The sequence below is a fragment of the Sarcophilus harrisii genome, chromosome X (genome assembly GCF_902635505.1).
Source record: "Sarcophilus harrisii chromosome X, mSarHar1.11, whole genome shotgun sequence".
Classification (NCBI taxonomy): Eukaryota; Metazoa; Chordata; class Mammalia; order Dasyuromorphia; family Dasyuridae; genus Sarcophilus; species Sarcophilus harrisii.
Window position 1 is genome coordinate 60,494,088 of NC_045432.1, and position 21,717 is coordinate 60,515,804.

At 38.7% G+C, this 21,717-nt stretch overlaps 1 protein-coding gene across 1 annotated transcript in view; it reads left to right on the plus strand.

The window, feature by feature from the left end:
• The window catches only part of LOC100929018 (connector enhancer of kinase suppressor of ras 2), a 274,574-nt gene that overhangs the window by 185,545 nt on the left and 67,312 nt on the right, over positions 1 to 21,717 (plus strand). Inside the window, exons 10-12 of the mRNA XM_031944609.1 lie at positions 15,493 to 15,541; positions 17,745 to 17,920; positions 21,224 to 21,297. Coding sequence (XP_031800469.1) covers positions 15,493 to 15,541; positions 17,745 to 17,920; positions 21,224 to 21,297 — 299 coding nt within the window. The remainder of the gene's footprint in view (positions 1 to 15,492; positions 15,542 to 17,744; positions 17,921 to 21,223; positions 21,298 to 21,717) is intronic.

A 21,717-nucleotide genomic window follows, 5' to 3' on the forward strand; every position in this document is an offset into this window, starting at 1 on the left:
ATGGAAATCTGGAAAACAGTTGTCTTCATGAAAAAGAAATAAGACAAAAGAAATCAAAAGATTACGTAAAGTTTTCTGGTTTGAGCTAATACTTATAATGCATTCTCTAGGCTCTGAATAAAAAGCATAAAACAGAATTTATTTAAAATGATTATGTTGTTGCATTTTTGTCATAAGGAGGACCATCCTTATATGGGCATGGTAGTCTATTTTCTCCAGATTTTAATTTCTGGGATACCTAGAAGACCCTTTGCCTCTGCTAAATCTTCTTCAAAGTCTGAAGATCCCTGTAGCTTGAGAGGTAAAGTCATTCCTTTAGGTTCATTTAGTTCAATTCAATACACATTTCCTAAATGCTGCCATTTATTAAATCATCTTGAGATATCTACAGACAACTAGGTAGAGATATCCAGCTGTAATTTGGTGATTGAGAACTGGAACTCCAGAGAATTAGAGCTGAGTGAAATCAAACTAGCCTTCATTCCCTAGCTCACACATGACACTCCATCTCCCATTTTCATGCCTTAGTCCAAGTTGTTGTTCCCACCCAGAAGACACTTCCTACTCAACATTGCCTCTCACAATCCCTAGTCTCTTTCAAAGCTCAGCCCACATGACACCTTTTACATGAGGGCATCTCTGATTCTCTCACTCCCAATTACTGCTTTCTAACCTACCCAGATTATCTTGGACTTATTTCATAAATTTCTCATATGTACTTATGTAATGGTGAAGTACCACCCCTGAAGTTAATCAGTATATATATGGTCACTTGGAGTAATTAGTCTCTTTGGTCAAGAAAGAAAGAAATGTGATTGAACCTGTGTATAAAATGGCAGCTATCCATCTTTGAGTCAGTCCAAAGCAACCTAGGCTAGAGATGAAGATTTCAGTTTGAAGCAGAACCCTGAGAGGGAGTGACTCTTAGGGGGTGGGGATAGAAAGGGTTTGTTCTTCTCTCTCCTCCCCTCACCCTACCACCTCTTTCCACCTTTCATTGGCCCTGTCATTGGAGGGAGAAGAGACCAATAGGAGACAATGCATCCAATCTAGACCAAAAAAAAAACACGCCAGAGATAAACAGTTACAGATACAGACACAGATGAATATAGAAAGATAGCCACCCAAGACAAGTGACTCCCTTGAACCACAAGAAAAATGCCAGCTACAGACCCAAGAAAGAACAAGTAACCAGGAGATGTGCTGACCCTTTGGTCACACATACTCTGTAGAGATTTAGGTTTCTGGAAGGCATCAATTATTTGATTTTTGACTTTATATCTCCAGGACCTATCTTGGGACCTAGTACATAATAGTTACTTAATAAATGTTTATTGATTAACTGAATTATTTATGATTTTAAAAGTCGTCTGATTAAAGATAAAGATTGAACCTCTGAGAACTGATGGTATAAAGAGAAAAGAGATCTCAGGACAGACATACTCTCAGATGGATACTGGAATATCAATGATAATCCAGTAAAGGTGACTAAGAAGAAGTGGTAAGACATTTAGGAGCATCATGAGAGAGTCTTTTGTCGAAGAGGAGATAGTGTTCAGGAACACGAGTGATCGATAATGTCAGAAGATGCAGAAGAAGCCATTAAAGATGAGGACTGAAAAAGAGATCGCTAGACTTTACAATTAAGAGATTTACTGACTTTAAGATTTTATCTTCTGTTTAAATACAAAAACCCTGTGATACGGCATGCCCTAAGCTTTCTGAGCTCTCTCTATACGTTAGTGATAGTGATTCTTTGCTGGTAGAGAACATTCCAGGTCCTAAGGTTAAAGGGGGACCTCCAGGTGACTCTTTGGTCATGACAGTGGCACTCAGAGGCTGTGACAATCCTAGGAAATCATTTTCCTTTGAACGATAGCATGCATCAGGATATGTGGGTTTCAGCTTACTCTCTTTGTACCAGTTTCCCTTTGACATATCTCCATTTCGAATCACTATTATGCTATATCTGGTTCAATTTTTTTTCTCTTGCCTTGAAAAGGCAAAGTAACCTCATAAATAATAAATGAAATAATGATTTTTTGACCTGTTCACCATAAAAGAAAAAATGGCAAAATATCCAATTTTGTGTTTTTAATTGGCGCATAATTACTGAAAATCTTTACACAATCTTTTTTAAGAGACTGAACCATTATAGAAAAATATTTGCTTTAGAATCAATCATCTTAGGGTGCTTTTGGCAATCTATAAACTGCATTCAAGTCAACCTATTCATTTATTCATGCCTACAGTTGAGAGTCCTGGTATGCTAGATCAAAAAGCCTAGGGAAGAATGACCTCATTCAATACTTAGAGACATCATTTCAAAAGTCAGCAATTGAATTACAAGATGAAAATGTTGTTTGCAAATTCACTTTACTCAAATGCATGGAAATATATGAATGCATCTTGAGGAGTCTAGCTTGAGGTCTCTACAAAATTTAGCCTTATTACATCTAAAGTGAGTTGACTTTTCATTTTTCTTAAACCTGATTGAATTTTAAACCCTAACTATGCCACCAATAGATGAGAGTACAAGAGAGAGTACGGAGGCCCGAGGGATGTTTGCTTTTTTATTAGCTATTAGAGGTAAATAATTTTGGCAGCTTCTGTGGCACCTCTTGCTGTGGCACCCAGGCAGTCAGCCGCCAACAGAGGCAGATGGGAGAGAATATAGACTCCTAGAGCACAACTTCCTAACCATTTTTGTGTCAGGGAGCCCTTTAGTGAGCCAGCGAAGCTCATGGCCCCTTGTTCAGAATCATTCTTGTTGCTTACAGTCATAATTGAAGTGAATATTAGATTTCAGTTAGATGTTAGTGAAAATAAAGATACAATTTTTCCCATCCAAATTCCTGAACTTCATGAATTTCCCCATGGATGTGGAGCCCATGTTAAAATATCTGCTCTAGAGATCATCTCCGGAGTATATTGAAATAAGAAATACTGGGAGAATTCCAAGAGCTCACACAATGGACTTCCGGCACCGGGGATAAGAGTTACTGTTCTTGCGCCTCTAATAAAGGGCCATTACTTAAACAAAGGAAATAAAGTTCTAAAGAAGGAAACAGTTATTAGAGGCATTAGTTACAGGCCAGTAGGGTACATTGTCATGGACAAGGCCATTGGAGGCCCCTCCGATCCTGTTAGGTCAGGTATCTAGCTATTCAAGGATATCCCTGGTGGAAGTAAAAGGTGAAATCAAAAGTGGCAAAGATAGGATACCAACAACAACAGAGAGAGAGAGAGAGAGAGAGAGAGAGAGAGAGAGAGAGAGAGAGAGAGAGAGATTTAAAGAGAGCATGGGCCTTGCAGATTACCCTTTCTTTACCCTCATGTGAGCTTGCTAGTACACACATTCTTATCCTCATTGTGTAAATGAGGCTTATGTAGTAGGTGAAGTTATTTGACCACAGTTATTTACACATCTTCACTGATTCATTGGATCTGTAATATATGAGAGTACTTCAATGAAAAAAAATAGTAGCATGTTAATTCTTGGTAGACGTGAACACTTTAGCATGAAAAAATTTGTGAGCTTTTAGTTTGTAATAGTTGAGAAAACGTTTTATATGAAAAGAGAAGCAGAGTGCCTTTACTGAGATGGGGGACAACACCCCTGCCAGAAAGTGGGGATGCTCCATGAGGGGAAAGACTACTAAGAAGGAAGGCTTCATGAGCAAAATTACTTCCCTGCTCTCAGCCTCAGTTTTGTTCCCCATAAAATGACAGGATCTGGCTAGATGATCTCTAAAATTCTAATTCTTTTGTTCTGAGTCTAAAAAACCTCTTTTAGTGTTTGTAGTTAGAATCCAGCATACAGTCTTTTCCAAGTACTGCAGCCTTGTTTCTTTTCAGTGAGGGGCAGAAATCATTCACTTTGGAACACTAAAAAGGAATGGAATTATACTCTTCTCAGGGGAATGTGTGCTCAGCTTTGTAGCATTCTGTGATTTCAGTAATTGACCCTCTATTATTTTACCGTTATTCTTTGTGCTAAATAGTTGACATGTGTCACTTATATGACAGCCTTTCAAGATACTGGCAGGTATTTTGGAAAGCCTTGATGTTATGTCTTCACCTAAGTAGGAACTCTCACTAATTAATAAGCTGCATAAATATTGTTTAATTGTTCCTTCTTTTCCCCCCCATAGCGTCTTAAGATCATATAGAGCCACAGTACACATTTTGCATTTTATATAAGCAAATAGTTCTTAATGTAAGTTACCATGATTGTTCTGGGTTTGTTCCACTAATAGGAATCCAGAATATTTTTTGTGGGAAGATTTAACCAGGCTGAATTTGATCAATTGTCAAACTAGCTTTTCAAAAAACTGCCATAAAGAACTTGGATGCTTTGGATAATTAGCCTGTCAATGATCAGATTCTCTTAGATCACCTGGGACATCTCTTTGAAAAACTTTATTAGTGCATAAGAAATCTGCTGAACATAAGATGGCACAGTCATAAATATTGTAGCTAAAATGTGATATTAGTGCTGGTATTCCTTAGATTTTTCCTCAAAGCCAGCAGAAGTGCTACTTGCTATTACGCTTGTAGATATATTCTAGAGGAAAAAGTAGGAAACACATGCAAAATCGGCAGAGAAATAATAGGGCCACTTTAACCTTTCCTTCGCAAGAGGAGTTTGTCTATAGTCTCTTTTGAAAGAATAGGTTGAGAGATATTCTTTTAATGTCTTTGAATGACCCAAACATCAGGCTTTTTTCCTTTTCCCGAGGCAAGCAGGGTAAATTGATTTGCCCAGAGTCACACAGCTAAGTAAGTGTTTGAGGTCAAATTTGAACTCAGGAAAATGAGTCTTCCCGATTTCCCAGCCCAGTGCTCCATCTACTGCAGTGCCACCTAGCGGCACCCTTCCAACTAATAATGTTCTATATCATCTACCTATAAAACCTTGGACAAGTCATTTAACCCTCTAAGCCTCAGCTTTCTCATCTGTAAATACAAGGGACTGACTTCCTGCTAGCTTGAAATCTATGGCAGTTTGATTGTTTAAGATAAAATCCTAGTCTTTTCCCCAGGATTATAAATTGGCTCATAAATAGGGGAATGTCTGAACAAGTCTAGCTATATAAATATGATGGTTTAAGATATTGTGCTTTAAGATATGATTAAGAAAATAGTTGCAGAGAAACCTAAGAAGACTTGTATGAACTGATACAGAGTGAAGTGAACTAGAACTAGAAAACCACTTTATACTGTAATGTTCTCTCTAAAATGTAATGTTCTTTGGTGAAGTTTTCTTGGAGTCTCTGGGAGCAGCCTTCATTTCAGTTCAGGAGTAGCCAGGGGTTAAAGTCCAAATCCTTCAAAATCTTATCTCCTTCACTTGGGGCTGGGCTACTTTTCTGGAGGCCTTTGGGAGTCTTGGTTTCAGTGGAGAAGCGAAGGAGGAGTGCCTGCCACCACTTCTCTGTCTTCCCTAGTTCTCATTCTGGCTGTTTGTCCGAGTTTATATAGTCTCTCATCATAGGTGTGAATCTTGTGGAACTATATATAGTAAGTACTAAGTACATGTACTGAACTGGAGAACTGTTAAGCACCCTGCTAAACAACCATTGTCTCTATCAGTTCCACTGAGTTAGCACCTTGTAAGAATCCTTTGTTTCAAGTTCAGAGTTCTGGCCCATAACATTATACGATTACAATAATCAAGCAAAGACAAAAAATTCTGAAAGAATTAGGAGCTCTGATCACAATTTCAGAAGGCCCTTGATGAAACATCCTACCTACCTCCTGATAGAGAGGCAAAGGATTCAACGTGAATGAGACTGTTTTTATATGGCCAATGTGGAAATTTGCTTTGCTTGACTCTACCTGTTTTTAACAGGGGGTTATTTTCCTTTCATGCTCACCTGGAACTGGGGTGGGCAATGGTAAGGTGTTATTGGGATGAGGACAAAAGACAGAGTTTTGTGGATTGAATATACCTTTTGAAAAGTTAGTGACTAAAGAGAAGATGTTTTTGAAAAACACGAAGCAAAGCCATTGTAGTCAGCAAACACCGCTAAGGAAAGTGATGAGCTCCTAAAAGCAATAGGTTCAAATGAGGGATGAAATGAAGGGGGAAAGATTAGGGAAGTGAGACAAACTAGTAAAAGCAGTAGGGTGCTGGATGGGGGAAGGGAAAAGGGACTCATCAAGGGGAAGCCAAGCCCATGGGAAATAAGACTAAGAATAATAGCTACTTCAACAGCATCACCAATTTCCCCAGGACCATTCTGAATGAGAGCTAGACCAGACTAGTGTTGCCATCATCTATTTTATTGATTAGGACCTTGGAGCACATGATGGTTAAGTGATTTGCCCTGTGCAGGGACAGAGGCAGAGCCCAATTCAAACCCTACAATTTCCTCGATTCTTTTCATACCATGTCAAGAAAGCGATCTTTTCATCCACTCTTTTGTCTTCTGTTTTCTTTTGGGCCTCCCAGTTAGGGATCCTCATTAGCTCCATTTCCAAATGATACTTTCATGTCCTCAAAGCTTAGGATCTTCAGATACTCCACTTTCATTTCCTTCCCAAATCTTAGTCAAGATTATGGGGGGATTTCCTGATAATTTTTTGAAAGCAAAAAGGTTGGAAAATTAGACATTTTCCTTGTGAGTCTGACTTTGCAGATTTATACTATATATGGAAGTTGTCCTTTAAATTGCAACACTTCCCTTTGCAAAGTAAAAAAGTAGATTCAATCTACTAAACAAATGAAATCATGTTTTAATTAAATCTCATAAAGCTATGTTTTATAAAGAGCTAATGGTTTGGTTTTCATTTTATTTTCTTATGTGTAAATTAATCCCCTCTGGTGTCCTTCCAGGGGAAATATTTTCAAACAAATTCTATCTTGTTTGCAGATATCACATATGAAAGATCCTACAGCAACAATTCTGAGTATAATCAAACCTCTCTTCTGGGGAAGACATGGACTATGCATCTTCATTTAATCCAAAAAAATTGCAAATGATAGGCCACATGGTGGAGGCGGAGGGGGGGGAATTTGGAATCAGAGGATCTGAGTTCAAATCCAAATTACTTTACTGCCTCTATAATCTTGAGCAAGTCACTTCCTTTCTCTAAAACTGTTTCTCTCTTCTGTAAGATGAAGAATCGGATTACATCATAGCTAAGGCCTCTTAGTTTTGGACATTATGATTTCTTTTTCTATGACTAGTTTAGAAGTGAAAATAATGCTGCTAGCAATATATTTTTCTATTGGTCCAGGGCCTCAATAGGTCAACCAACAAGAGAAAGCCAGATTGCAGTCATGACCCATAAATTAGATATAGAAAATAGGATTGTTATACAAAGTGATGGAGTTAGGGAAACAAAATGCAGACCTATAATATCTGGAAAGTCTCCAAAAATGATAGACACCCAATTATTAGTGGGATGGGATGGGGACATTGTTTAATATAATTAGATTGGAAATGAATTCTCGGAGAAGTAATATTCTTCCCTAGTGCCTGGAGCATGGTCTAGATAAATTGAGATTTTATATTTCTGAAAGCCTCCTCATTCATTGAACCATAAAGACAAATTTAAAGCTCCAGAATTTATTGTCAGCTTAATTACATCAAACTTCTCTGTGGTCATATCTGAAATCTTCTTGTTCCCCAAATGGCAAGACTACCTCTGAATGTGCATGTCTTTTTGGTGTTCTCTGCTCTAATTCAGTAAAATTGAGCCAATGAAAAGAAGCCAGAGGGTACCATCTTTTTCTTTATCACCCTCTTATTTCACTTTACTGAAATAAAAACAATATTTGATTTTACAAATTCTCAGGCTTTTGGAGGGATAGGCCAAAGTGGCTTATGTGGCTCTTAGCATCTTTGAGTATGACTGTGGATCCGTAGTACTTAAGACTGGTGGCACTTCTTTTCTCCCTCAGGTGGCTTTTCTTTCTCCTTTTCCACAATTGAACCTCAAAATCAGCCCCAGTGTTCAGGAAATGAGTATATTTAAGTGTCCTCTGTGCCTTGTCGAATTATCCTCCTCATAGTCACAGATTTGACTGATTTCTCTTTACCCTTGGCTTCTGATGGAATTGTTTGAGCCAAATCCCATCTGTTAAGTTTGTTTTCTAAAAACAGTGATTGCTCATAGAGCATCAATACAGTAGTCTGTGTACTTAAGTGGAAATAGTCTGTGTTCTTAGGACCATTTTAAGAAGATACTTTTCATATGGCAGTATCACAGTTCATTCTTACTAGGGAGTGGTTCTCAAGAGGTATGTATCTAAGGGAGATGACATATTTTGAAGGATGCCAACAGAGAGCGAAATCATTCCAAACAAGAGTATAGAAAAATAATGGTAGGAGGAAATAAAGAAGATGGCACAGAGCAAAAACAACAAGCTTCTGTATGGCAGAGATAGGAAGTAGAGTTTGCAGATCTCTTACAAGTAAGAGGCCTGGGCAATGAGAAAGATGAGAGGAAAATCAATGAAGACATTAAGGTCCTTTTGCAATGTTTACTTCTCTCCTTTACCAAGTTTAGTTTACAAAACAGTAAGGTAGGGGCAGCTAGGTGGTCCAGTGGATAGACCACCAGCCCTGAAGTCAGGAGGACCTGAGTTCAAATCTGGTCTCAAACACCTGGCACTTCCTACCTGTGTGATCCTGGGCAAGCCACTTAACCTCAATTGCCTCAACAAAAAATAAAAACAAAACAAAACAAAATAACAGTAAGGTATCTTCAAGCAATTATTACCCTAACAATGAATATATCTGTGTACAGTCTGGGGATAACATTCAGGGATGACACCAGATAGATAAACAGATAGACAGATATATACATACATACATATATAAGTATATATGTAAAATTATGCCATCCACCTACCATCAAGTAAACATGTTTGAAATTGGGTTTTCAGAAGTGAGAATGGATTTGTACTGTTCTATCCATTGTATTTCAACTAGTCCCTTTTCTGAGCAATGGCCCACTTTGCAAGCAGGCATACCTGAACAGGAATACAGTGAGACTAAACTTCCCTCACTGCAATCAAACCCCCAATCACATTACAACAGCACTCAAGTCAACTGAAATCATTAGACACAATTCCACATTTTAGGAGGATGAATACATTTTTAAAGTCTAAAATAGGGCTTCAAAAGATAGTCTCTTATACATGGACTGTCTCTTTAAGTAAAAACCAGTTGGGAAGATGGCCCCTGACCTTTCCTACCCTTACATATAAAGGGATGTGGATAGAGACTGGAATTAGGATTCCATTGGTTGGACAGACTCATGGCTGAGCAAACTCCCTCTTCTAATACAAGTTGGCACCATCTCTGCAGTAAAAGAGTCTTAAGAGAGTTGCCTACAGTACTGAGAGGTTAAAGGTTTTGCCCAGGGTCACATAGCCAGCATGAGTCTTGACCTCAGGGCTTCCTGACTCTAGACTTGCTTTGCTAGCCACTACACTACATCTGTCTCTCAACTTTGTGGAAAGGAGTTAAAATACAATTAAATATCGCTTTTGTCTTTTGCTTTTTACCATTTCAATGTTTCTCAGTCTTTTATGTGCTCATCTACGTCTGCCAATGGTAAATGACAGTGAAACAATATCCCTTCATGTCTTTTCTCCCTCGCGTTCAATCAGAAATCAGCCTCTGCATTCATAAAGTCTTGGTGTTTTCCAAGTCTCTTCCCTACCACCATTTCACTGGCAATTTCATCATTAAATAATGAAGACTCAAATCACTTCCTTTCTGTGCATTGTAATGACTAGTCCTTTATTACTCAGAGAGGGAGATTCAACCAAAACAATAAGAGACTTATTGCAGATTGCCCAGGGAAGTCTGGGCTTCTACTTTGATCCCTAGTTCTCATTGCTTTTATATACCTACCCCAAGTTACTCAAGGTTTGTACTTGTATCTTAGCCAGAGATCTGACAGTAGTGCCATCCTCTGGGATTTTCTGCATATGTTCTCTTTTCTCAGTCACACTAATCCATTCGTCTATTTGGTCTCTTCATGTTTCCCTAGGAATTTGCCTATAGCAGCTAGGTGGCACAACAGATAAGAGTGCTGTGCCTGGAGTCAGGAGGATCTGAGTTCAGATTCAACCTCAGATACTTCCTAGCAAGTCGCTCAACCCTGTGTTCTTCAGTTTCCTCATCCATAAAATAAGTTGGAGCAGGAAACGGTAAACAACTCCAATATCTTTGCCAAGAAAACTCCACGATTGGTTCACAATGAGTCGGACACGACTGAAATGCCTGAACAACAAAAACGGACTAGCTTTCCTTGGCATTTTGGTCTCAAATTTCGAGGCAGGCTAGAAGAATGTTTAATCAAGGAAAGCATTCTTTTTTCAGTCTTTTCCACTATTGGTCTAAAACGAAATTTTCCCATCAAGAATGGCTCTGAACAGCTGGCTTGACTGTATCATCACATTTGCTTATCCATGTTACTAGAGGAAGGGGAACATGAGTCAGATGATCCAAAAATCATTTCTTTTTGACTTTGGAGTATGATGTGTGTATGCTTGTGTATAAATACTCACACATATGTTTTAGCAGAAGATTTAGCTTCTTAATTGTTTGAGGATAATATTAGAATGGGCCTCTATTCCCCGAGTATATGCTGATTGATGGAAGAGCAGGTGGCCTAACCATGAACAGAAAGGGGAAAATTAGCCCATTAGCAAACATTTGCCATGAAGCAGCCAGTTCATGGGCTGCAATAGTTTGGAGATAATATAGATTTGAATCATTTATTCAAAGGTTCTGGGGTACCACTAAAGCAATATTGATAGGAAAGTGCCTGTTGCCTCTATGTTTAAGGTATTATATATAGACTGGGAATAATCTCCCATTTTCTGGAAACATAACTAAATATGCCAATATGTACTGACTTCTAATTTTGCAAGTAAACCAGGTCAAGAAGCAATTGACTACTCCATTGCTTTTCTGAAGTTAGATTATATTGATTATATAGGTTTTCTTGAAATGGACATTTATTATTTTATATTGAATCCTCTCTTATGGTCTGCTGTGTACATGGCAATAATTTTTTTCTTTTATCATTTTGAATTTGTTTAAAATTTTTCTGAAAGTTGAGGAGAAAGAAAGATTAGTAACACTGAAAGCAAAGGAACTATATTGAAATGATAAAACTAGGTTCCGATGAAAAAAAGACATAAAATAGTTAAGTAGGTTAATCGGATTTTAAAGAGAAGAAAACCAATTTTTCCCCCATCAACATGAAAAAAGAACTCACAACAGTTGAAAGGGAAATAAAGGAAATGATCAAAAAAGTATTTTGTCCAATTATATGCTAACAAACCTGGTAACAGAGGAATTAGATAAATTCTTTAAAAATTTGAAGTGCTCAGATCAAAAAAAAAAAAAAAAAAAGACCATTTGAATAAACCAGTATCAGAAAGCAATTGAATAAGACGTAAATGAACTCTCGAAGCAAAAATCTCCATGAGCATTTGGATTTACAAATGAAATCTATTTATTATATGTAAAAAGAGCGATTAATTCCAATTATATAAATTGTTACAATAACAGGAAAATAAGGCACCCTTCAAATCTCTGAATCTAATACAAACATGGACTTGATATCTAAGCCACAGAAAGATAAAGCAGAGAAAGAAAAAAGTAATAAATATTGCTAATGAACATTGATGCAAAAAGTGTATCAAATGATATTGAATCAACTACAACTGCGTACAAGAAAGATTATGCACTATGACAAAGTTGTATCTGTGCCATAAATAGAGGTAGTTCAAAATAAAGAAAACTGTAACCATAATAAAGTACAAAAAAGTTAGATTATAGACTAGGAAAGATAGTCATGATATACCAAATACTTCTCCAAGTCACATATGAAGGTAGGACTAGGCTTGAAGTAAGTAAGTAGTCAGTAAGTCAACATTTATTAAGTGCTTACTAAGAATACAAAGAAAAGCTTCATACCTGTCCCCTATTTCTGTAAGGCACTACCCCCTTACCTCTGTTTCTTAGGTTCCCACTTGCTCACTGACTTAATTCAAGAGTCAACAACAATCTTATGAGAGAGAAAGAGACAGAGAGAGACAAAGAGAGGATGAGTATTGTCTTTTAGAACAGCAAGTAGACCAGACAGGGTCGGCCAAGCATTTCTTTCCCTCCTTTTCTTCACTGGTCCTTTTCTCTGTATTCTGAGCTCTTTTTTCTCTGATTCTTTCCTTCTTTTGTCTCTATATTCCACAGGGATTTCAGATTTTAAATTTCTCAGGCCCCTCTTTTGAGTTTTTGTGTCATTGCTTTGTAGATCTCATCCTCTTCCTTCCCCTTCCTCTCTTGTGCCTTACTTTTAGAAAGGAGAGAGAAAGAAGACAGACACAGTGTCCTGTAGTAGGAATTTTCTCTGTCTCTGATTGTGTAGCTTATGACAAGCCCCTGCCTTCCCTGTAATGGTTTTCTTCCCATATCCCATGAAATTTCCATTCTAGATCCATACCCTCCTACCTTCCTTGATGTCCTTTATCCCCAAGATCCCCGATTCCCCTTCTTCAGGAGCAGGATGCCGTCCATGGAGACCCAACTCTCTCGGAGGTTATGGCCTCTCTAAGTACATAACGCTAAAGATTTAATTCACTATGATGTCCTAATCTCCCATTATAAAATATCTCCCTTCTCCCATAGGAGTTTTCTTCAGTGGGACCCCACCATCACTAAATTGAGATTTCCCTCTGTCTTTTCCTTTGCTTCAATCACTGCCCCTTTGCTATGCCGCCCTTTCCTCCATATGCTCTCTCCCCTTTGAGAGACTACAGGAGTGATTTTCCCTTTATGTTTACCATCACCTCCATTATGGTATATCACATATTCCCTTTGATCTTCCTTCTCTCTCCACTTTTATAAGTCCTCCCATTCTGCAGTTTAGTCTCACAAAAAATGTCGACTCACCTATAGGTTCAGTACTGTGAAGTTTAGTTAATGAAATTCCAGGCCTACTCTCTACTATCAGTTTTTCCATTGAAGTTATCCTTTTACCCATTTCTCCTTGTGGGATTTTAGAAAGAACACTCTTAATGGTCCTTTTGTTGTTATATTTGCAGTGAGTACTTACTAAATGCCTGTTGTACTCTAGGCACTGTGCTAAGCACTGAGGATCCAAAGAAAGACAAAAGAAAAGTCCTGTTCTCAAGGAACTCCCAGGCTAACCGTGAAGACAACGTGCAAGCAACTGCATACAGACAAGATCTGTGCGGGATAAATTGGACATAAACAATAGAGAAAAGACATAAGAATTAAAGGATTAAGAAAGGATTCTTGGGGAAGGTATACTTTTAGCTGACATCTGAAGGAAGCCAAGGAGTTCTTGAAATAGAGATGAACAGCAAGGAAACCAGAGTCCCTAGATCCCAGAATATATAGAGGGGAGTAAGGTAGAATCCCCAATTTATACTTTGTGATTTTAGAAGGGCAGTTTGACAGCCAAGTAGAGACTAAACTGGAATCAGTAGAGACTTGAGGGAGAAGCTGATTGGTAGATAGTGCAATAGTCTAGGCATGAGATGATGAGGTGATGAAGGTCTTTACTAGGGTGGTGACAGTATCAGAAGAGAGAAGTTACAAACACAAAATTGGCAGGTCTTGGTAGCAGATTGGATATGAGCGTTGAGGGGTGAGGGTGACTGTGAGGAGGGTGGTGGCCACAATAACAATGGACACATTTGTAAGGGGAGGAAGGTTTGGAGGCAAAGATGATTTGGTCACATCAGTCATATTGATCGTGTTGAGTTTAAGATCACTCCAAGACTGGAGGTCAGCAGAGAGGTTAGGGCTAGCTAAGTAGATCTGAAAATCAGCAGCAGATAGATGATAACAACCTATGAGAATCGCTGAAATAACCAAGTGAAATAGTATATGGAGAGAAGTGGCCTAGGACACAATCCTGGGGACACCCACCGCTAACAGGTGTGACCTGGATGACGAATCAGCAAGGGATACTGAGGAATGTCCAGACATGTGGGAGAAGAACCTGGAAACAGTACTGTCATTCAGACCTAAAGAGAAGAGAGTATCAAGGAGAAGAGGGTGATCAACAAACTGCAGGGAGGTCAAGAAGAATGAAGACTAAGAAAAGGCCAACGGATTTGACAACTAACTCACCACTGGCAACTTTGGAAAGGGAAGTTTCAGTTCAATGATCAAGTTGGAAGACAGACAGGAGAGACTTAAGAAGTAACCAAGAGGAAACAAATGAGTTCTTAATTGTAGATGGTCTTCTCAAAGCTTTTACCTGTAAAACAGAGAAGAGAAATAGGATGATAGGAGGAATGGATGGCGCAAATGACAGTTTTTTAAAGATGAGGGAGCCATGGACAATAGGGAAGGAGCCATTAGACGTGTAGAGATTGAAGGGAAATGAGAGAGTTGGATAAATGGAAGGGACAAACCTGATGGAGAAGATGGGAAGGAACGGGATCATCTGGACCTTTCATCATTGCTAATTTTGCTTATCTTTCTTGTATTTCTCTTGGCAAAGCAAATAATCTGCTCAGCCTGGTTTTTGTAGGAATGTTTTAAGTGCTTCTTTGTTATTGAATGCCCATCTTTTTCACCAGTGATTAAGCTTAGATTTGCAGAGTACATCACCTTGAGTTACATTTTGAACTTCTTTGCTCTTCAAAATACATGATTCTATTCTCTTCTGTGGCTTTTCCTTGGGGTTCATGGTGTCTTAGACTGGAGACAGTCTCAATGGCTTCATCCCTTGTGTATAATTCTTATTTGGGGGAAGTTTAAGAGGTCGTGAAGATTGAGGGAAATGTCTGCTCTTCCATCTTTTGCCAATAACTTACTGTGTGAACTTGGGCCTCGGTTTCTTCATCTGTGAAATGGAGATAATCATCATCACACTGTCCTTCCACCCAGGGCCATTGTGAAGATATATGAGAGAATAAAGGAGAGAGTGATTTGAAAATGTATAAGGTACTTTATATAAAGTGCTATTCAAATGTAAAATGGTGTTCTTTTGGTAATAACACCATTTATTGGAGAAGCACCTGGAAGGCAATGAGAAGAGGTTAACGGTAAGAAAAACAAATGGACTGAAAAGGACCTAGAGGAATCTTCGCTTTTTCACCTTAGTATCCCAACTTAGATTTGAAGATTCGGAATATATGTGGGCTGTGTTGAAAAGCTTTTGCCTAAATCTTTTATGCGGTGCTTTACAGATAGATATTAGTTCATTATCAGTAAAATACAACCTTCAGGCATTCAAATGTCTAATGTAAGCCAATAAACTAGATTCTTTCTCTCTGTATACAATTAGCTTGTTATTCTTTGAATATGCCTTTAAAATCTGCTGTCATTCAAAATTCATTTTTTTCTGTTTCTTGAAATGACAGGGATGAACAAAACCATGGTTATAAACACATACAATATGATAGTTTAATAAGTATGGTTACCATTGTATGAAGCATGAACTGTTATTAATTCACATTTTCTCTTTTTCTAATAGTCTTTCCACTACACTTCCTTGAGAGAAAAAACCAAGAAATGGTCCAGAGGTAAATTATAGAAATTACTCTTTGTTATTCAAAATTGTTAAAAATCTGTTCTCATTTTTTTTCTTCTACAAAGAGGGGGTCATGTTCAATATGTAGAAGAGGGTGTGTTTCTGTTTAGTCTTCTCAAATTAAGAAAATTTCTTCCTATCATTAATTTCCCATTTAACAGTCATACTCCAATAAATTATCTCAAGCCTCATCATCTATATGCAGACCTGAAATCCAGGGAAAGCAACCCAATCCCAGCTTCTGATGTACTAGGATGCCAAGTAACCTCCGTAGTGCTTAATGGATGAAGGAGGTGGAGAGTTTGACATAATGGACTGAGAGCCAAAAGATGCAGGTTCTGATCCCGACTCTGCCACCGATCATCGTGTAACTTCGAGTGGGTCACTTATGTTTGCTTGGCCTCAGTTTTCTCCTCTCACAAACGAATGGGAGGATTAGACGAGAGGTGTCACACATCCAGCTGGTGGGCCACGTGTGGCCTGCTGCAGTCCAGAATACAGTTCGAGCCGGATTCAAATGTACTTGGGAAATATTTAACAAAATTAAAAACATATGTGATAAAACATAGATGGCATCACATTTTCCAAACTCAGCCAATATGCAGCCTGCAGGAATCCTTATGTATGGTTGAGTGGTCCCTGTATTACGGAATTATTAATTAATTAAGTATTAAGGTAATAATTTGGAAAGCCAGCTGCTCTCTGGGCCGTACTCCTCACCCCAAAAAACACCATCCACAGAGATGAAACACTCTGCTTTTAACTCATCGAAACAATGGCCAAACCAAGAGATGTTCCGGTGCTTTCATATAGACAGATTAAGCCACTCTTAAGAGTTTAGGAGAAAGGAGATTCCTTAGAAGCGGTGGCCAAGGACAGGAAAAAGTGTGGCACTGCTGCTGCTCTGTAAAGAAGCCCCCAGCACTGCCTGCGTAAAGGCTTCATCAGGAACATGCAGGGTTGGCACAATGATGGATTTGATCCTGTCTCTGAAGCCACGAGCCAGGGAAGGCCTCTAGCTTCTGAATGTTGCCCAAGGTGCTATGGTCTCTGTGGCAGTTAGCCCAGCTGTTATGAGCTGGACCCTGGAGTAAGGGTTTAAAAAAAGCAATTTAATGTGCTACAAACTTCTAACAGTGCTGCACAGCTGTAAGACAATTATAATTAATGTAACAACATAAACTGGATTTTTCCAAGGAAAATGTCTAATACTGTAATTAAATTTGCCTCAGGCTTTGAAAGAAAAGTGATGGGCACCAGGGAAGAGCTCAGTTCATAGAAGAGAGATGGAAATTTCATGGTTATTAAGTAAGATGTTTAGAAGTTAAGAAAACAAAGGGTCAAATTCTGCTGCCAACCAGAGACTCTTTTGTCCCTTGCAGAGCGGAGAGTAGATTTGATGCAGGCATTATTGTATTTTCTTCTACTGTGGTTGAAATTAAATTCTTATATTTTATAGACTATATAACTGTGAATGCAACTACTGACCTAAAGACTTTGGTCAAGATCTTCTGCTGACATGTGACAATAACTCAGACTAAAAAAAATGTTTAGGTAGATGAACTTGATGGGTCGGCTGTCCCGCTCCCCAGGATCTGAGTTAGTGATGGAACCCGGCAGAGCAGTCTGGCAGGGTTCAGCATTAAGTACTATATTTATATAGTTATTGCTTCCCTTTGCAGAGAGCTGGCCTAGTGGGGTTTGTCACAACAGTCGGTCACTCTAACCAGTTTAGGAGCAAGATGAGGAAAAAAACCACTAAATCTATTATCAGCTTTTAAAAAAATGATTGGGACAACATAATAACCACCAAATGTCCAAACCTGTGTTGATTTTTTTAATTGCATAAATGATTTCAGACAATTATACAGGCAAAACTTTTTTTAGAACACACCCTCGATGCTAATCACATTTTTTCCAAAGGTTGTTGCACAGTGTTAGGGAAGGAAGGACTCTTTCTGTTTGTGAGTGAATTCTTGTTGGTGGTGGTGAAGATACTACTGTTTGTATGGAAAATAATTCTTTGGCAGGTATTTATTGTTGGAGAGATGACTGTTAAGAGATTGGGGCAACCCCATCAGTGATCAAAAGGCCACTTTAGTATTCTTTTTGTTTAGTTGGATTTCTCCTGTTATATCCCTGCCCTGGGCAGCAAGCGATTCATTCTTAACTTGGGTTTTTTTTTCACCCTCCAGGGAGTTCTTGGAACAGTGGAAGCCGAAGACGCATCTCTTGCAAAGACTTGGGTCATGGAGACTGTGAAGGCTGGCTGTGGAAGAAGAATGATGGCAAAGGCTACTTTACCCAGAAATGGAGAAAATACTGGTTCATTCTAAAAGAATCATCCCTCTACTGGTACACCAACCCCGATGTAAGTATATCTGGGTGAAGAGAAGCTCTGCCAAACCCTTCTGGACCAGAGAAGCCTGGGCTAAATTAGAAAAGGGCATTTCTAGCAAATTTATAGGGTTAGTAACAGTGTCTAATGGTACAAGGCAAGCCAAAGAGGGCCTAGCTCTTACTAAAGATAATTCACAGACCCTAATATTGTTAAAGAATATGTGTAAATATGAAAGTTGATATCCTGTAGTCAAAAGTACCCAAACATTTCCCATTTTGAAGAAATACTACTCCCTGTTATTATGCCTACAGAAAATAGGGAACAAATTACTTTTCTCCATTGTCTCTTCATCTTATTGATACTATAGCCTGACCTTTAAAGCTGCAATGAGTGATGATATCAGAGGACCAAACTAACACCTCACCACCGGCAAAAAACAAAAAAAAAAGACAGGTACAAATATGGAATAAGGTTCTCATGTCCAAGGATAAATAGATTGTCATAGAAAAAGCTCCAGATTTGGATTCGGAAGACCTGGATCATTATCTTTGGGACCCTAAGAAAATCCTTGCCCTGTCCGGGTCTCAATTTTCTTCCTTCGTCAAATAAGTGTCATGGGCTTTAAGTCCTTCCCACCTCAAAACTTTCATGGTCATTCTAAAGACAAAAGAGTGTCATGGGTTGGCCTGTAAGTATGTCAGGAAGACTAAAGTCTATACCATCAAGCAAGCAAGGAACATCCATTTACTAAGCACATATTCTGGGCTGGGTACTGAGCTAAGTGGTACAGTGAACTGATGGCTGGGAAAACTTTTAGGACAAAGATGGCTTTCGAGTTATGTTCCAGGCAAAGAGAAGGATGAAGAAAGGAGAGCTAGCGTAACCTAACAGATGACAGTGCAAAAGTGGACCTCCCCAACTCCTGTTTTGCTTCCATTTTTGCTATTAAAGTGAATGACCTTTAGGACAGAAGGGGTAAGATAAGCTTGGAAGCCCAAGATAGATGAGAAGATATATGATTTAATGCCTATATCTGACTTTTATTTCCTGAGTTCAAAGAAATTTTACAACCAGATATTGAAAGGATCAAGAGAGAATGAAAATATCAATGATCTGAAAGAACAAAAGAAGTACCCAAAAAATCAGTAGACAGACAAATATATTCTACTTGTCCCAGAGAGAAATAAAAGTAGATTCTCCAAACCACAGACCTTGATGCAAGTCCCTAGAAAATTCTGGGATGCTTTATGAAATGAATTTTTGGTGAATTCTCCTAAGGAAGACAGCGATAATTTGAGTTGAGCCTGAGTTTCTTAACAAATGATTCCAAACTAGCCTTTTTACCTAACCTGTTAGCTTATGCCATAAGCATTTTTTTACTAGATTACTAGACATTTTACAAGATCGTTATAATATTCTTATGGACAAGATAAAGATTAATTCACTTAGGGGCCACCAACAACAATAACGGGGATGAATGACTGCTGGAGAATAGTGTGGCACATATTTTTCTGTCATTGTTCGTTTTTCAGTCATGTGCAATTATTCATGACCCATTTGGGCTTTTCTTGGCAAAGATACTGGGGTCATTTGCCATTTCCTTCTCTAGATCATTTCACAGATGAAGAAACTGAGGCAAATCGAGTGAAGTGACTTGTCCGGGGTCACACAGCTAGGAAGTATCTAAGACCAGATTTGAACTCAGCAAGATGAGTCTTCCTGACTCCAGACCTGGTAGTCTTTCCATTGTGGTGCCATCTAGCAGTCTTGACTGTTTAGCCTTTTAGTAGTGACTTGAATAAAGAAAGGGATAATATGCTTATCCATTTTGTAAATGACAGAAGTCACAGAAGTGAGGAGGGCAACTCATGTATTGGAAGATAAAATCCAGATCCCAAAAGATTATTGTGATGATTTGGAAGAGTAGACAAGATTTAACAAGGTAAAAATTTAACAGAAATAAATATATAATTCTGTACTCTGGGTTTTAAAAAAGTCAGCTGCAAAGGTACAGGAAAGGCAGTGGGGGTAGGAGGGAAACACAGTTTAATAGCAGTTCATGTGAAAAAAAGACTTAAGGACTGGAAGCTCAGTACAAAGCAATACTGCCATGTGGCTCCCAAAAAGAATTTAATGTAGTTACTTTGGCTACATAAAGAGAAGTATAATGTCCAGAACAAGCTAGATTATTGTTCCACCAGCTTCTGCCCTGATTGAGCCACATTTCAAGTGATTATTCCAATTCTAGGAGATTGATGCATTTGAAAAGGCACATTATTAAATGGAAATATGTTCCAAGGAAGGTGCCTGGGATAGACAATGAAATGGGGGGCGGGGAATTGCATGTGAGGAACAGTTGAAAGAACTAGGAATAGTCAATCTGGAAACTAGTTTGAGTCATAGAATTTCACACTGGGAGGAACTTTAGAATTTGTCTAGTCTGACCCTTTTATTTTACAGATGAGTAAACTGAGGCTGAAAGTGGTTGAGTGACTCACCCTATGTCTCATAGGCAGTGACAGATCTGAAATCAGATTAAGCTCTCTTTTACCACCTCAGAATGCTGACTTTTATACCCTTTGAAGAAATCAGGCTAACTGACTTAATAGATACCACACTGCACAGTGGGTAAGGGAATTGCAGAGCCCAGACTGCTCCATGCTCTGTAGATGATTGCAATATACTAGTTTTGTGTCATTCATAGCAAGTCCCGAGACACAGTCACGTCAGCCCTACCCATAGAGACTCTGGCCCACTCTTGGAGCAGCTCACTTAAGTTTTCTGCTTCATACTTTTCTTGTCTGACACGAGAACACCACTTCTCGACCGTCCAGCAGTGATGAGCCAATTAATTTGTCAAGATTTTTAAAGCACTTTGGAGATAAAAAACGATTAGTGTATATAAATGTTGTTTTGTACTGGCCAATTTAACATGGTTTAGAAATGTGTTTGTGTGTTGCTCAGAGTGGTAATGTCGCTGCTGGTCTTTATTGATGTATTGTTTGTTAATCTCTGCTTTGAATGCCCCAGAAGATGTTGAAAGTTATTTGCATATTTTGAAGCAACTCTGTGTTATCATTAACAGAGAAGAGATTGTTGTTCTCCTCACTGGCTTAATGAATGCACGGTTCATTCACTTTACAGAAAGCTGTTTTGAGTACATGCTAAGTAAAGTGCTGCATTCTTGAATAAACAGTCAAGGAAAATATGTTCATTACTACATCTGTGACCTGGCTTGGCGTCAGGTGATAGAACTGATACTCTCTGCCATTTTTAGGTTCGGCTTTCTCCTTTCAAAATGTCGCCTCAACGATTTCTTTTCTTTTCGGGTAGGACGAAAAAGCCGAAGGATTCATCAGCTTACCTGAATTCCGCATTGACCGTGCTAGCGAGTGCCGAAAGAAATAGTAAGTACAATGAGATTCCCCAAACCCCCTGGAGAGTCTGGTGAGTGAAAGAGGGTGCAAGGGCAGGCAAGGTAACTAGATCCCCACCATTAAAGAACCTTTCTCCCTGGAGATGTCTTCACTGTTGGATCAAGGCCGGGAAATGGCACACAGGTGCCATATTACAGGACCTTCTGAGCCATTTTTTTTAAATTTCTGCTTTTAAAAAGTCATTTCAGTGGAATGGATACGCAGCAGCAAAACTCAAGGCCTTTTGAGCTTATATTTTCTTAGCCTCCATTTCAACAAGCTGAATAAAACAGGAAAACCATTAATAAATGGAAAACACGAAATTTACCAAGATAAAATGTCCTTAATTTCAGTCTAAGGTAGATTCCTAACCTCTTTCACTCTCCTCCTCCACCTGCCAAGAAGGGTATA